The sequence below is a fragment of the Triticum dicoccoides genome, chromosome 2B (genome assembly GCF_002162155.2).
Source record: "Triticum dicoccoides isolate Atlit2015 ecotype Zavitan chromosome 2B, WEW_v2.0, whole genome shotgun sequence".
NCBI lineage: Eukaryota > Viridiplantae > Streptophyta > Magnoliopsida > Poales > Poaceae > Triticum > Triticum dicoccoides.
Window position 1 is genome coordinate 129,224,940 of NC_041383.1, and position 14,241 is coordinate 129,239,180.

General features: G+C 45.2%; 2 protein-coding genes across 2 annotated transcripts; one reads left to right on the forward strand and one right to left on the reverse strand.

Moving 5' to 3' along the window:
• The first annotated feature begins 253 nt into the window (after positions 1-253).
• Positions 254-5,621, forward strand: LOC119362570 (tyrosine-specific transport protein-like). The gene is made up of 14 exons (XM_037627813.1): positions 254-643; positions 756-796; positions 1,324-1,416; positions 1,665-1,739; positions 2,084-2,133; positions 2,287-2,376; positions 2,737-2,793; positions 3,440-3,509; positions 3,941-4,042; positions 4,122-4,174; positions 4,436-4,583; positions 4,657-4,741; positions 4,865-4,993; positions 5,235-5,621. Exons 1-14 carry the CDS (start codon positions 406-408, stop codon positions 5,423-5,425), a joined length of 1,422 nt encoding a protein of 473 aa, XP_037483710.1. The 5' UTR covers positions 254-405; the 3' UTR covers positions 5,426-5,621.
• Positions 5,622-11,998: 6,377 nt separating this feature from the next.
• Positions 11,999-12,974, reverse strand: LOC119362571 (quinone-oxidoreductase QR2-like). The gene is made up of 2 exons (XM_037627814.1): positions 12,866-12,974; positions 11,999-12,774 (listed from the first exon to the last, which is right to left on the reverse strand). Exons 1-2 carry the CDS (start codon positions 12,886-12,888, stop codon positions 12,180-12,182), a joined length of 618 nt encoding a protein of 205 aa, XP_037483711.1. The 5' UTR covers positions 12,889-12,974; the 3' UTR covers positions 11,999-12,179.
• Between the last annotated feature and the right edge of the window lie 1,267 nt (positions 12,975-14,241).

Below are 14,241 nucleotides of genomic sequence, written 5' to 3' on the forward strand. Positions count from 1 at the left end.
CAGCTCGATGACGCTAGTGTGCATCTATAACTGGTGCAGATCTATGTTGGCTAATAAAGCTTCTATTTTATTAAAAAATAATCAAACGTACAAGCAAAGCAACTGCAAGTTTGCAAACCATCAACAGATCATGGATCTTTCCTTCAGCATACGCACATGCAACAACAAAAAGTTTGGGCAAGTGACAGTTCTGCTTCCTCTTCCACACAGAGCTGATCCACAAACGCTCACACAGCTCTAGGACTGCCATTGCGCCACAGCACCAGAACTTTTCAGCCTGGACACCTGCGCCACACAAACCCCCACCAATAACAACCGGAAGATAACAGAAAAAGAAAACAAAAACAAAAAAAGAAAGCTCCAAGCCTACCTCTAGAGGAAGAAGCAGCAGTGGCAGCGGCAGCAATGGCAGCAGCCGCTCTCCAGTGCTGCCCTCTGCTGAGCTCACCGCCGGCATCATCCGTCTTGCCGCCTTCCTCTATAAAAACACCGGCGGTTAGCAGGACAGGGGAGGCCAGGAGGAGGAGGCTGCAGCGATGTCGCTGTTCCCAGTCTGCCGAGGGGCGATCACCGGGTAGCTCGCCTCCGCAGCTGGAGCGCCTCTTCTCCAATGTCAACAAGGCAACCATGAAGCACGAGCCAGGTAACCATGCTCGGATCATGCAGTCTGTTGCTTTGCCGAGCTTTCTTGCGCGTTTTTGGCCTTTGGGGCGCACCTGATGGGATTGTCTCTGTTTTTCGCTTGGATGTGCCAGGGAGTATCACCAGTTCCATCTTCCTTGTGGCAGGCACAACGGTAACGTTTTCCTTTTTTTCTTACCGCCCTTGAAGTAATGTAAGACCTGAAATTTTGATGTCAGATTGCTTAGTAGGCTGCAGGTAAAGGCTTTTTTTAAATGCAATGCGCCTGTCCAGAATCAGTGAAATGTAAAAGACCACACGACAGAGATCAGATAAAACATTGAGGACAACAACCCTGTCTCACGAAACTAGCATTGCAAGCCAAAAAATCCACAAGGAATAATACTACGCACCTTGTGTGTGCGTGCGGTTTGAACTTGTGTTGGCCCTTGTAGCTGTGGTGGTTTGCTTTATCTATAAAGCGGAGTGAAAGCCTTTTCGGTAATAATACTACGCACCTTGACACATCAGTAGCTTTGCGACAAAACTCAATCCATAGCGGCATTATTTCACACATGTTAGAAACTACGTACTTGAGACATCCCTTTGGAGTAAACATATATTTCAGGAATAGTTCGGAGTAAGAAAAGGCTTATTATGTTACATAACTAACCTTCCTTTTCATCAATGTTGGTGCCATAGGTCGGGGCAGGTATCCTTGCGATCCCTGCCGTCACACAGGAAGCTGGATTCTTGGCCTCAGCGGTCACATGCATTTTCTGCTGGGCATATATGGTAATAGAATGTCAATTGACTGGGTAAACTATCAAACCTGATGTGTTAGAGGTGACATGCAGTCAGAGAAGCCTCTCAAAGGTAAACCCTTTTGCATTGCGCTTTCCTGGATAAATTCTCGTCGTAAAGAATATTTGCTTGTTGTGTGTGTCACCTGATACGGGAGGGTTTGATAGTTTCACCCATATTTTGTCGAATTCACTTACTTGTCTGCACTTACAGTTTTCGTTTGCCATCGCTTTCTCCAGGTTGTAACAGGGCTGTTAGTTGCTGAAGTAAATGTCAATACAATGTGTGAGCTAGGATCTGGAGGTGTCTCCCTGGTAGTTAACGCGTCACTCCATTGCTGATTTCCTGATCAAAGTTTCTATTAGAGGCAATTAAAATGAATCTACGATTATGTGATTTAGCTAAAAAGTGGCATATGATAGGAGGTTGATCCAATATCACCTAGTGCTTGGATATATTTCACCTGAACACAAGATAGAAATGAATTAAGACTGGCAAAAGATAGAGAATGATACACGCTCCAAATACCAGAAAGTGCTCAATAATGGGTGGGATGTTGCACCTATCCATCTATGATATGTATTTCATTCCTTGTATATTTTGCATCTTGCGTGGTTGAAAGTAGCAAGCATACTCTCTGAAGGCTCTCTTTTTCCAGGTTTCAATGGCTAAGCGCACTCTAGGGACAGTTGGAGTAAGAACAGCCTGGTATAATAAATTCTTATGTATATAAGAACTCCAAATCATAATATACATTGATATGAACATCATAATGGGATTCATATCACTATGTAATACACTCAGTTACAAATTCCTATTTGAACTGGAGAAATTTTGACCATAATTTCTATGTGCCTGCAGCTTTTCATATTTGTTTATACATTATGCACTTCTTGTTGCGTATGTGGCACGCTCTTCAGAGATCTTAACAAACTCATTGGGCATTCCATTGTATGACCTCTTTCCATGATCTTCATTTTATTAGCCAATACATTTATTTTCCCAGCTTTTGTTGTAAAGATGACGTATTCATCTTACTAGTGTATAGAGATGTAGTGTCTATTATATGCTTTACCTTTGTGTTGTAACCCCAGAAAAACAAAATATCAGGAGCTTGCATTATGTGAGAAACAACTGCTATGGAATTTAATCAATTTACACTAGTCGGTACTTCTACAATCCACATAAATATTTTCCTGCATGTAGGTTCTACGTAGCATTTACTAACCATCATTGGTCATCATCATGCATTTGATTTAGTGTTCAGTAATTTCTTTTCTTCAACCATTGATGACGTCAGTATGCTTACAGATGGGAGAGTGCCACACTATTTTCACTGGCTTTTGGGGGTTTATGCTACTTCGGAAGGTATTTGAGAAATGTTACTGCATCATATTAGATGATGCACTTCCAGTAATAGCAAACAAAATTGTTCAAGCAGATGTTTCGCTTTTTTAGTTCCATGCTACTTAACTTCAGGGTTCATCACAAGATATTTTCAAATTATGTTATGGGAGCTCCTGACTACATCCAGTGTAGCTTCAAGTCTACTACTTTGTACTCCCTCCGTTCCTAAATATAAGCGTTTTTAGAGATTCCAATATAGACTACATACGGAGCAAATTGAGTAAATCTACACTCTAAATACATCCGTATGTTGTCCCTATTGAAATCTCTAAAAGGTCTTATATTTAGAACGGAGGGAGTAACCATTAAGGGTTAACTTCATTCTCGATTTGCAAAACAAATGCATATGCAATTATTAAGGTTCACAAAAGAGGATAGTCTATCATATAGCAGATATTATAGAAATTTGTTATATAGAATTTATTTTATAACAGATATTGCATTAAGGCTATTTCTTACTGATATTTGTTATACAGAAATTTCTGTCCTAATGTCCCTAATTACTTAGGAAATTTATTATATAACATGGTATGCCATGAAGTCACAATTGTTGAATACTTCTTTCAGAGATTATAAGCAGTAAAACTAATCTTCTTGATGGCTGCAGTCAGAGAGTCATTGGTGCCGTGAATGGCTTTTTGGTGTTCAGTATCATAACATCCTTCACAGCTCTTGTGGTAAGTGGAGTTCTACATTAACCCGTCATAAATATTTGAAACCTTGATGATCCTAGGCTTTTAGCAGTCGACAAAGAGAATGAAACATGACTACATTTCCTGAAAATAACTTACAAGCCTACAAATTTTGGTTGCAAAATACTCTGTTAGTGAGATAAAAATTTAAGACAGTCCAAGTGTGCACGTACAGTAAGCTACATGAGCGTAAGTGTATAGATCCAAATCCTCAATGCTTATAGATAAACAGGTTCTATTTGACAGGAAATATTGCCATTCTTTTAGTACCCAGTAATAGTTGTTGGAATACAGAAAAATTATGTCCGGCGAGTGACGACAAAGATAACATGAGCAACCACTAGGAAATTTCTTTCGCGTAAGGTACATCCTACAACAAAGTATAGACACTGAACAAACGGGTGTGACCTTCACAGGTGGTGGCAAGTGGAAACATACAGTGGAGTTCTCTTCTCGAAACGAATTTTGCTGCTGCTCCCCAAAGTATACCAATAATTGCTCTTTCATTCGTATATCAGGTAATCTCGCTTACCATATTCACGTCGAAAAATTAATCTTCTTGGTATTTGACTGAGTATATTCCTGATTCCTGAACAGAATGTAGTTCCTGTTCTGTGTACAAATTTGGAGGGAGACCTATCAAAAGTAAGGTAAGGTTGTGAAGATAAATGTGTACACTACCTGCATAAGTACAGCAGTTGTTACTTGTGACATCAAAAGGATAGACAGAGTTTTCAGACTTACAGCAACAGAGCAATATATGCCTTCTTTCGAGAAAACATAAGATCTTGAAGAACAAGAAAATTTTCTCATTAAAAAGGGACAGACATATTTATGTTGGACCGGTCACGCTACTATATCCTAAGTTGGTGACTTCCAGAGGCATATGATAATCTTACTGAATCTTGCAGGAAGGCCATTGTGTTAGGTACTGCCATACCCCTTGCTCTGTTTCTCATATGGGATGCTGTCATCCTGGGGACAATCCCGGGGTTTGCAGAAAGTGGGACTATTACTGATCCATTACAACAACTTAGGTCAAGCAATGGTACAGTGGGGGTAAGTATTTTTCAAGATGTTCTTATGATGTGCGATAAATGGGGATTGATTTGAAACACCTTCTTATTTGCAGCCTATCGTTGAGGCATTCTCATTTTTGGCAATAGGCACATCATACATTGGATTTGTTCTAGGACTCTCAGACTTCATCGCAGACTGTAAGTATCTTCTTCAGTCCAGACTCCAGAGCAATCATATTTTTGAGCTAGGAAGAGGTCTAGAGCTTACTGCTATTAATTCATTATCCTTCTCTTTTTTGCTTCTTCTATACAACTTTGCAGTGCTCAAACTACCAAGTGGACAGAACAAACCTCTGACGTACCTTGTAACTTTGTTCCCTCCGCTTGTTCTGTCACTGCTTGATCCAGAGATATTTTTCAAGGCATTGGACTTTGCAGGAACTTATGGAGGTAAGGATGCTTTTACAGTATCTCTAGTCCCAATGAGAAATACTGGACTCCTTGCAGGCTGCAGACACAAAATAATATACTGATATAGAATAGCAGAACATTTCATATGGTCTGCTACAATCTACTGCAATGACCTTTTATGAATAGGAAGTGCAGAATATTCGTATGATTCACTTATTGTTGAAATATTAGATTTGTTACTTGGAGAAATGAACTGATCCCTTGCATGTATTCTTTTCAGTTCTGGTACTCTTTGGAGTTTTCCCTGCAGCCATGTCTTGGTCAGAGAGATACTCAAATGACTTGGAAGCTCCTATATCCCCCATAGTCCCAGGAGGGAAATTAACCCTCTCATTTGTTATGGGGGGCGCCTTGCTTGTAATATTTTCGGAGATTTTCAAGGACATAATGCAGTTACAAGGACTACATTGACAATTACGACGTGCAAAGTTCCACTACTGATGCTTCTGCAGATTTTTGTGCAATGTATTAACACACCCAAAAGAGACTAATCTGGTATTTCTAGCTTTTCTTAACCCCTTTGCGGTTTCATCAAGATATTCAGTCAAGTTGAGTTGTGTTGTACATATTTACATGTGTGCAAATGAATAACTGAATGATTTCATTAGCTCGATTAGAGTTCACGATGTTTCTTGACTTGTTCGGGTACGCTATCAAGACTTTTGAACTTATCCCCAGACTACACACATTGACTCAGACAACTGTGCAAGGGCATATCCTACTAAAGAGTAAACAAGAACTAGCAAGCAGAAGCTCACAATGAGAAAAACATACTGTATACCACTGCCACTGTGCCAGAGTTTAACTGATTCTCTTCTACCAAAAATCATTGCAAGAACAAGTTCCCCCTCTAAAATGATGGAACCTGGCTCTATCACGAACCACAATTTCCCGTTGATAGATCTTGGACACTAGCTTAGCAAACTTGTGGCAATCCATGCAAAAGCGGAGATTTTTGACAATTCTGATTGTAGCATCTGGAGGTCCTCCAATGAGCCCAAACGCTATTGCAAGCTTCTCACTGTGATGTCCAAGCGCCTGCTCTTTCTCTTCATCTTCAATGTCATAGAACACCTCAGTGATCTCTGTGACATGACCTTGCTGTTGCATCCTTCCACCAATCTCAATCAGTTTTGCATGAATGTCATCATATGATGGATGTGACTTGTCACCTGAAATGAATTCATGGATGGAACCATCCATCTCAACCGAGCTGCAACCAGGAATCTTCTCGATCCCCTTGCTTCTCATGGTCCTCCGAACATCTTCAACGCCATTCCATCTCCCTACTGCAGCATAGAGATTGGACAGGAGCACATGGTCTCCACTGCAGGTTGCTGCCATTTCAGTTATGACAATTTCAGCCATCTTGACATTCTTGTGGAGCCGGCATCCACCAAGCAATGCCCTCCAGATGACAACATCTGGCTTCATTGGCATCTCTGTAATGAGCTTGTGTGCCTCTTGTAGATGACCAGATCGGGCAAGGAGATCAACCATGCACGCATAGTGCTCAAGGATTAACCCTATGCCATACTTCTTGGAGATCATGTTGAAATGCTCCCTACCTGCATCCACAGATCCACCATGGCTGCATGCCAAGAGGACTCCTACAAAGGTCACTTCATCCGGTACCACTCTTCCGTCAAGCTCCATTTGGCGAAACATGTCCAACGCCATTGCTGAGTAGCCATTCATGGCCAAGCCATTGATCATGGCATTCCAGGTACATGTGTTCCTCGCCCTCAAGCTCGCGAACACCTCCAACGCAAGCTCCACAGCGCCACACTTGGCATACATGTCAATAAGCGCCGTCCCCAGGAACTCGTCCCACCGGAGCCTGTTCTTCTCTATGAACACATGGACCCACTTCCCTGTCTCCAACGCACCGGCGCTCGCGCAGGCTGACAGCGCGCTGACAACAGTCCCACGGTTTGGCACGAACCCTTCCTTCATCATCCGCCCAAAGAGACAGAGAGCCTCGACGGGCTGCCTGTTCCCGACGTGCCCAGAGATCATGGCGTTCCACGAAACCAGGTCCCTCTCCGGCATCTTGTCGAAGACGCGCCTTGCCGACCCGACATCCCCGGCGCGGCAGAGGCCGGCGACCATCGACGTCCACGTGACGGGCGTCGGCGCCGGGACCTGCTCAAAGAGCCGGCACGCCGATGCGACGTCGCCGGACACCGCGTAGCCGTGGATCATGGAGTTGAAGGAGACGGTGTCCTGGCGCGGCATTTCGGCGAACACCCTGCGCGCGTCGGTGACTCGCCTCGTGGCGCAGTACCCCTGGATGAAGCCATTGGTGACGCGCGTGTGGGCGAGGAACCCGAGCTTGATGTAGACGGCGTGGAGGCTGGGGAGGCGGCGAGAGGAGACGGAGGCGGCGGCTTTGAGGAGGGAGAGGAAGGTGTGCTGGTTCAGGCGGGACAGCTGCATGCGTACGCGTTTGCTATTGGCTTGTACAGTACTAGTTCATGGTGTGTGTGTGTGAGAGAGGCCTTGAGCTTTTATGGCTGGCTTGTTTGGAAAAGGAAATTTAGAAAATGCAAGAACATGAAACTAAGTGGATTATGTTTCAAGTACTCCTGCTTTATTGATGCAATATGATATGGGGCAATGATAGGCGCCGGTCGACCGGCCCAAATTTGGGCCGGTCACCGCGCAGCCGTCCGATTTCCCTATTTACAGCTGTTAAATACCGCTCTGTACACGGCGTGTGGACGATTTCTGGGCATGGAATGATGATCCAAGGGGGCGTTTTTCTGTACGGTCAGCTTATAAGATGATTGTCAAGATCAAGATTGGGCGCGAGGCATGGCTGGAGGAAAGGGAGGATCCTTCCAACTCTGAACATGAGATGAGGGGGTGGAACTCGCTATGGAACATGTCAGTGCCACCGAAACTGCGCTTTTTCACTTGGCGATTGGCGCAACACTCACTCCCTACGGGAGATGTCCTAAACCATCGTCATATGGCCACTACGAGTGCTTGCTCCCTATGTGGAGGGCAGGATAGCTGGCGGCATTCTTTGCTGGAGTGTAATGTGTCTAGGTGTGTGTGGGCACTTTCAGAAGCTGAGATGGTCGAGCACATGTGGGCAACCTCAGAACCTGACGCACGGCTGTGGCTCTTTGCCATGAATGACTCTCTTCCACCGGAGCAATTTCAGTTGATGATTGTTACTTTATGGGCGGAAAGCTATACATGAGGATATATACCAGACTCCGTTTGCCACTGACAACTTCATCAAAGCTTACTTATCAGACATAGAGTTTTTGAAGAAGAAGAAGGAGGAAGCACATGGGATAGCAGTACCACGACCCCGTACGTGGATTCCACCACCAACAGATTACTACAAACTCAACGTGGACGCGGCCGTGTCACGCCCAGGTACGTTTGGCGCAGTTGGTGTGGTTTGCAGGGATGAGAGAGGCTTGTTCATGGGAGCGTCAGCTCTCGTTTTCAGAGGACTGCACAACCCCCAAGTGCTAGAAGCACTAGCTGTTCGGGAGGCATTAGCACTTTCAGAAGATCTCTATATCAACCATTTATTTGTTGCCTCCGATTGCAAGGTGGTGGTAGATGCAATCAGACAGGGAAGCTCAGCAGAATTTGGAGCCATTGTCGAGGAAATCAAGACTAGAGCAACTACCTTTATTTCATGTTCGTTTACTCATGAGTATAGGACCTCCAATACGGAGGCCCATAATCTCGCAAAGCATGCGTTATCTTTAGGGTTTGGCCGACACACTTGGCTAGGACAACCCGGCGATCTTCTTTTTGTACCTATGAACATTATGATTTAGTAATAAAGCTTTGTGAGATTCTCAAAAAAAAAAAAGCTGTTAGATTTGACGCTTTCCCTCGAGTCATCATCTTCCTTGCATTGCCTGAGAGAGAAAAAGGGGGGACATCCCCACGTGCGCTCCCCACGCGCATAGCCCTGCCCGCCGCACGTCACTCGCCAGAGCTCCACCGGTCGCCGCCTCGCTTCGAAGCCCGAATTCGCCACCGTCGCACGCCTTCTCGTCTTGCCGTCGTTCCAGCACCGCCCTTCCCCGGATGCAGCTCTGCCCAACACCGGTTCCAGCAACTCGCAGTGATGATCATAGCACGGCGCCGCTGTCTCTGGCTCGCCGCTGTCGCTGACCTGCACCATCATGTTCCAGCGAAAAAACATATCTCAGCTGAAAAAAGCTCTGGTGTTCAGTTGCAGCAAAACCAAAAACTGGTTCCAGCAGAAAAAAATGTGGTTCCAGCAAAACGACCTGAGAAACTGCGAAACCAGTAAAATGGGTTGAAGCAAAAATTTATTCCGATTCCAGCAAAAAATTATCCTGATTCCAGCAAAAATTTACTTTGGTTCCAACAAAACGATCTGAGTAACTGGAAACTCCGGTAATCATTTGAAGCAAAAATTTATCTAGTTCCAGCAAAAATTAAGTACAGTTCCAGCAAAAATTAACTCAACAACTAGAAATCCGATAATAGTTTGAAGCAAAATTTACATCGGTTCTAGCAAAAAAGAACTTGAGTTCCAGCAAAAAACAGATCAGCAAAACAACCCAGCTTGCAGCTCCCCAAAAACTCCGGTCACTGCTCCGGCACCAACGGATGCAGCTCTGCCGTTGAAAGGGTGCGGCTGATTCCAGCTTCCTATTCCCGGTTGCTTCTTGCCGCCGGCGGTCGCCGTTGGATGCATCCCTCCTAGCCGTTGGATGCACCTCCAAACTGAAAGGTTGCAGCTCCGGCGACGCTTGATGCAGCTCCGGCGACGGCTAGGAGGGATGCATCCAACGGCGACCGCCGGCGGCAAGAAGCAACCGGGAATAGGAAGCTGGAATCAGCCGCACCCTTTCAACGGCAGAGCTGCATCCGTTGGTGCCGGAGCAGTGACCGGAGTTTTTGGGGAGCTGCAAGCTGGGTTGTTTTGCTGATCTGTTTTTTGCTGGAACTCAAGTTCTTTTTTGCTAGAACCGATGTAAATTTTGCTTCAAACTATTATCCGATTTCTAGTTGTTGAGTTCATTTTTGCTGGAACTGTACTTAATTTTTGCTGGAACTAGATAAATTTTTGCTTCAAATGATTACCGAAGTTTCCAGTTACTCAGATCGTTTTGTTGGAACCAAAGTAAATTTTTGCTGGAATCAGGATAATTTTTTGCTGGAATCGGAATAAATTTTTGCTTCAACCGATTTTACTGGTTTCGCAGTTTCTCAGGTCGTTTTGCTGGAACCACATTTTTTTCTGCTGGAACCAGTTTTTGGTTTTGCTGCAACTGAACACCAGAGCTTTTTTCAGCTGAGATATGTTTTTTCGCTGGAACATGATGGTGCAGGTCAGCGACAGCGGCGAGCCAGAGACAGCGGCGCCGTGCTATGATCATCACTGCGAGTTGCTGGAACCGGTGTTGGGCAGAGCTGCATCCGGGGAAGGGCGGTGCTGGAACGACGGCAAGACGAGAAGGCGTGCGACGGTGGCGAATTCGGGCTTCGAAGCGAGGCGGCGACCGGTGGAGCTCTGGCGAGTGACGTGCGGCGGGCAGGGCTATGCGCGTGGGGAGCGCACGTGGGGATGTCCCCCCCTTTTTCTCTCTCAGGCAATGCAGGGAAGACGATGACTCGAGGGAAAGCGTCAAATCTAACAGCTGTAAATAGGGAAATCGGACGGCTGCGCGGTGACCGGCCCAAATTTGGGCCGGTCGACCGGCGCCTATCATTGCCCCTAATAATAACATATATTTTACAAAAGAATAAGTCTTGAGATTAGTGTAATGAAATTTCTTAAAATTACTATCATGAAGTTTTTGTGTTTTTAGTAAAGAAAAACAACAAGAAATATAACGAAATTCTCTCAATATTTTTACATAATTTCCCAGGAGTCAGTATAGTAATTTTTTTTATTTCCCTGGAAAGACATAGATTGTGGAATTTGTACCATGACTTTTCCAAGAATTAAAATCATATAACTGAAATCCACCATTTACTTCTATTTTCTCATAATGAGATTCTCAGTTTTTATAGAAGACAGATAATTTCACAGAACTTTTTTCCACATTTCCTAAATCTTGGAAATGATTTAAATCCATTAAACATATTTTTCAAAAGTTGAAATGATTCTTAAAAACTTGGTAAAAACATAATTGTTTTAAAAATTCTTATTAATTATTCACTAGTCAGACAATCTGAATATTATTAGATGTGTTGTAAACGTGAGGCTCAACAAAATCTGCATGCACGTTGGGCCACTGTCACATGTCATTCAAGCCACCCACAATAACGCATTTATTATCCTCAGAGATCATTAAGAGTGTTCAGAAGGATACAACCATATACTTCTCTTAAAGAAATATATTCATCGTCCTAAACTAAAGAATACACCCAAACTAATATAACGGCACGAATCCCTATGCTTCTTTAATGGTGAGATATTATAGAGGTGAGTCGCCGAGTGCTCCTATGCATTTTCGTTCTCTTCCTTCTTTGTCTCTCAAATAAGGCCACCTTTAACACGACTCTTAAAACCAACACTTGTCCGCCGACTGATCCGTAGATGTAGATACAAAATTCGACCATCCAACCATATACCCTAAAGGTTTGTCCCTGTTTTTTTAAGTCCACAACACTGAAAATAATTACAGAAAATAGCACAATCCATCCATAAATAACTTGCAAATATTTCTAGTACAACAATACTTCAGTTAGAATCGTCACAAGACATAACCAAATATTCAATAAGTTTTTTGAAGTCATCGATTTCAAATTCAACAAATACTCCAATTAGAATCGTCACGAGTTCTCCCACACATTGTTGCCCTTGAGTTTTATCCAACAATACAAATGTAAATGGCCCCCCTTTGTCACGCGCTAACATTGAGCGAGTGAATCAATGAATTGACCAGAACGCTGGGGAAGTGAGGGTTGACCTCAGTTTTAGGTTCAACCCCAAGAGCTAAATCCGCACCGGCGGGAGAAACCATATTTTGAGCATAAGTGTCGCCATTATTATTTCTTTCCCAAAAAGATATACTATTAGAAACTATAGCACGGTGTAGTAATAATTGCTAATAAACAAATTTTGCTCCAGTTGACATGCTAATAAACCGGAAATCATCCATCCACACACGATGTGCAATCCCGCACGACCATTGCTGTGAGCAGCTCAGACGACGGCCTTGAGCTTCTTGGCGATGCCGGCGAAGTACTTCCCCTGGTGCGCCGCCAAGGCGAGCTCGGCGTCGGTGGGCGTCCTACTGCCATCGGCGCCGGCGAAGGTGCCAGCCCCGTACGGGCTGCCGCCCTTGACCTCGTCCATGGCGAACATGCCGGCGCCGTGCGTGTAGCCGACGGGCACGAAGATCATGCCGTGGTGCGTCAGCTGCGTCACGGCCGTGAGGGCCGTGGTCTCCTGACCGCCGCCCTGCGTGCCCGTGGCGAAGAAGACGCCAGCGGGCTTGCCGGCGAGGGCCCCCTCCTGCCAGAGGCCGCCGGTGGAGTCAAAGAAGGCCTTCATCTGCGCCGCCATCATGCCGAACCGCGTCGGGAAGCCGAACAGGACGCCGTCGGCCTCGGCCAGCTGCCGCGCCGTTATGACGGGGTGGTCCTCGCGCCCCGGCGCCGCGTGCATCTTCCCCAGCACCTCCTCCGGTAGCGTCTCCGGCACCCGCCAGACGGTGACCTCGACGCCGGGCACGGAGTCGGCGCCTTTCTTGATCTCCTCCGCCAGCGTGGCGACGTGCCCCCATGTCGAATAGTACCTGAATGATAAACGAAAAATGGAATAACAATCAAATCATTGAGCTAACCAGCCGGAAGAAGAGAAGAGCGGAGCAGAGGGCGGAGCATTACACGATGTAGATCTTCGTCGCCATTGCCGATCGGTGTAGAATTCTGCTGTGCACGTAGAACTGATTTGCTTTGGAAATTGCTTTGCTTCCTCTTGCGGTATGGGTGGCTGGTGAAGGAAGAAGGCGGGCAGGCTCCCGTATTTGTAGGGGAAGCTGGAGCCTTGTAGATTTTCCGATTGTTAATTTGGCGTACTTGCGGTCGCATTCTTGCAGATTATTTAAAAGGGTTCTTGGAAAAAGATGCTGATCCGATCATCGCCAGGGGCTGCTATGAGTCTTGTCACCTTGTGTAGTGGGTATAAAAAAGTGTGGCCGGACTCTGATGAACGTGGCGTGGGGTATACTACGTGGTCATGGCGTCGACACTGACGTGCTACGTATGTAGATATGTATCGCCATAGTGGATGCTTTTCTCGCGGAAGAACGGCGATGGAGTCAGCGAGGAAGCTTCCTGCAGGTCTGAAAGAAAAAGAATAGGCAGATATAGAATCAAAAATACACGTTGGGACATGGTGCATGCCAGACAAGGATTATATGCATTTTCATAGTATTATAACTAACTTCAAACCCCTCAGATAGTTTTAGGAGTTGTGGGGGTAATTTTACTTATTTGCAGTCCTATAAACCTCCACCTGTGCAATGCCCGTTAACTCTATAAATGATCCTCCATCCGTGTAGCATCTCTCTTTTGCTAATCGCTATGGGTGTGGCCAGTTCTCAGCTGACTGAGACTTACGAAGTCTCAATCAAATGACAAAAAATATAAAATAAGAAGAAGAAAATTAAAAGAAAATTTACACGGATCTTCACATAAAATCTCAAGAATATAGCATTGATTAAGACTTCGTTAAGTCTCAGTCCACTGACTTATAGCAATCCCGAATCGCTATTAAGGAGAAAATTGTTAGGGTCTCGTCCCCCCTGAATCGTCCCTACAAGGTGAGGTCGTGGGTATCGATTCCCTTGCCGCTGAACGAGGAGAACAAACACGGGGAGTCCCGATCCAGGTCTCGGCAGCTTAATACTCGTGCTCGCCGTGAGGGTATCCCTCCGCCCCAGCAACACCATCCAATTCAGGGCCACGAGTTGCATGCAACCATGCCCTTTCGTTATCATGATCACAATCAGCTTATTCGTGCTCCCGAAGCCTTGGAGTACACAATTGTACACAAGAGAAACATAGTGTTAATATTTACTAGGTTAACAACATCACGTGCAGCGAGGAGCAATATGTCGGCGCAAGAAATGGTGTGTTGCAGGAGGCCTCGACTTGGACCTTGATGTCGCCGAGCAAGATCGACGCGTCACGGCCCTATCAATGGACACACATGTCAATGATAGAAGCTAGAACGAGAAACATTGCTGACCGTGTGCACC

Excerpts from the sequence above, each read along its gene's own strand:
- LOC119362570 (XM_037627813.1), top strand. The coding sequence starts at position 406 with ATGGCAGCAGCCGCTCTCCAGTGCTGCCCTCTGCTGAGCTCACCGCCG. Across the intron at positions 644-755 it reads AACCATGAAGCACGAGCCAG|GGAGTATCACCAGTTCCATC; the intron begins GTAACCATGCTC and ends TGGATGTGCCAG. Across the intron at positions 4,175-4,435 it reads GGAGACCTATCAAAAGTAAG|GAAGGCCATTGTGTTAGGTA; the intron begins GTAAGGTTGTGA and ends TGAATCTTGCAG.
- LOC119362571 (XM_037627814.1), bottom strand. The coding sequence starts at position 12,888 with ATGGCGACGAAGATCTACATCGT. Across the intron at positions 12,775-12,865 it reads GCGACGAAGATCTACATCGT|GTACTATTCGACATGGGGGC; the intron begins GTAATGCTCCGC and ends TTTATCATTCAG.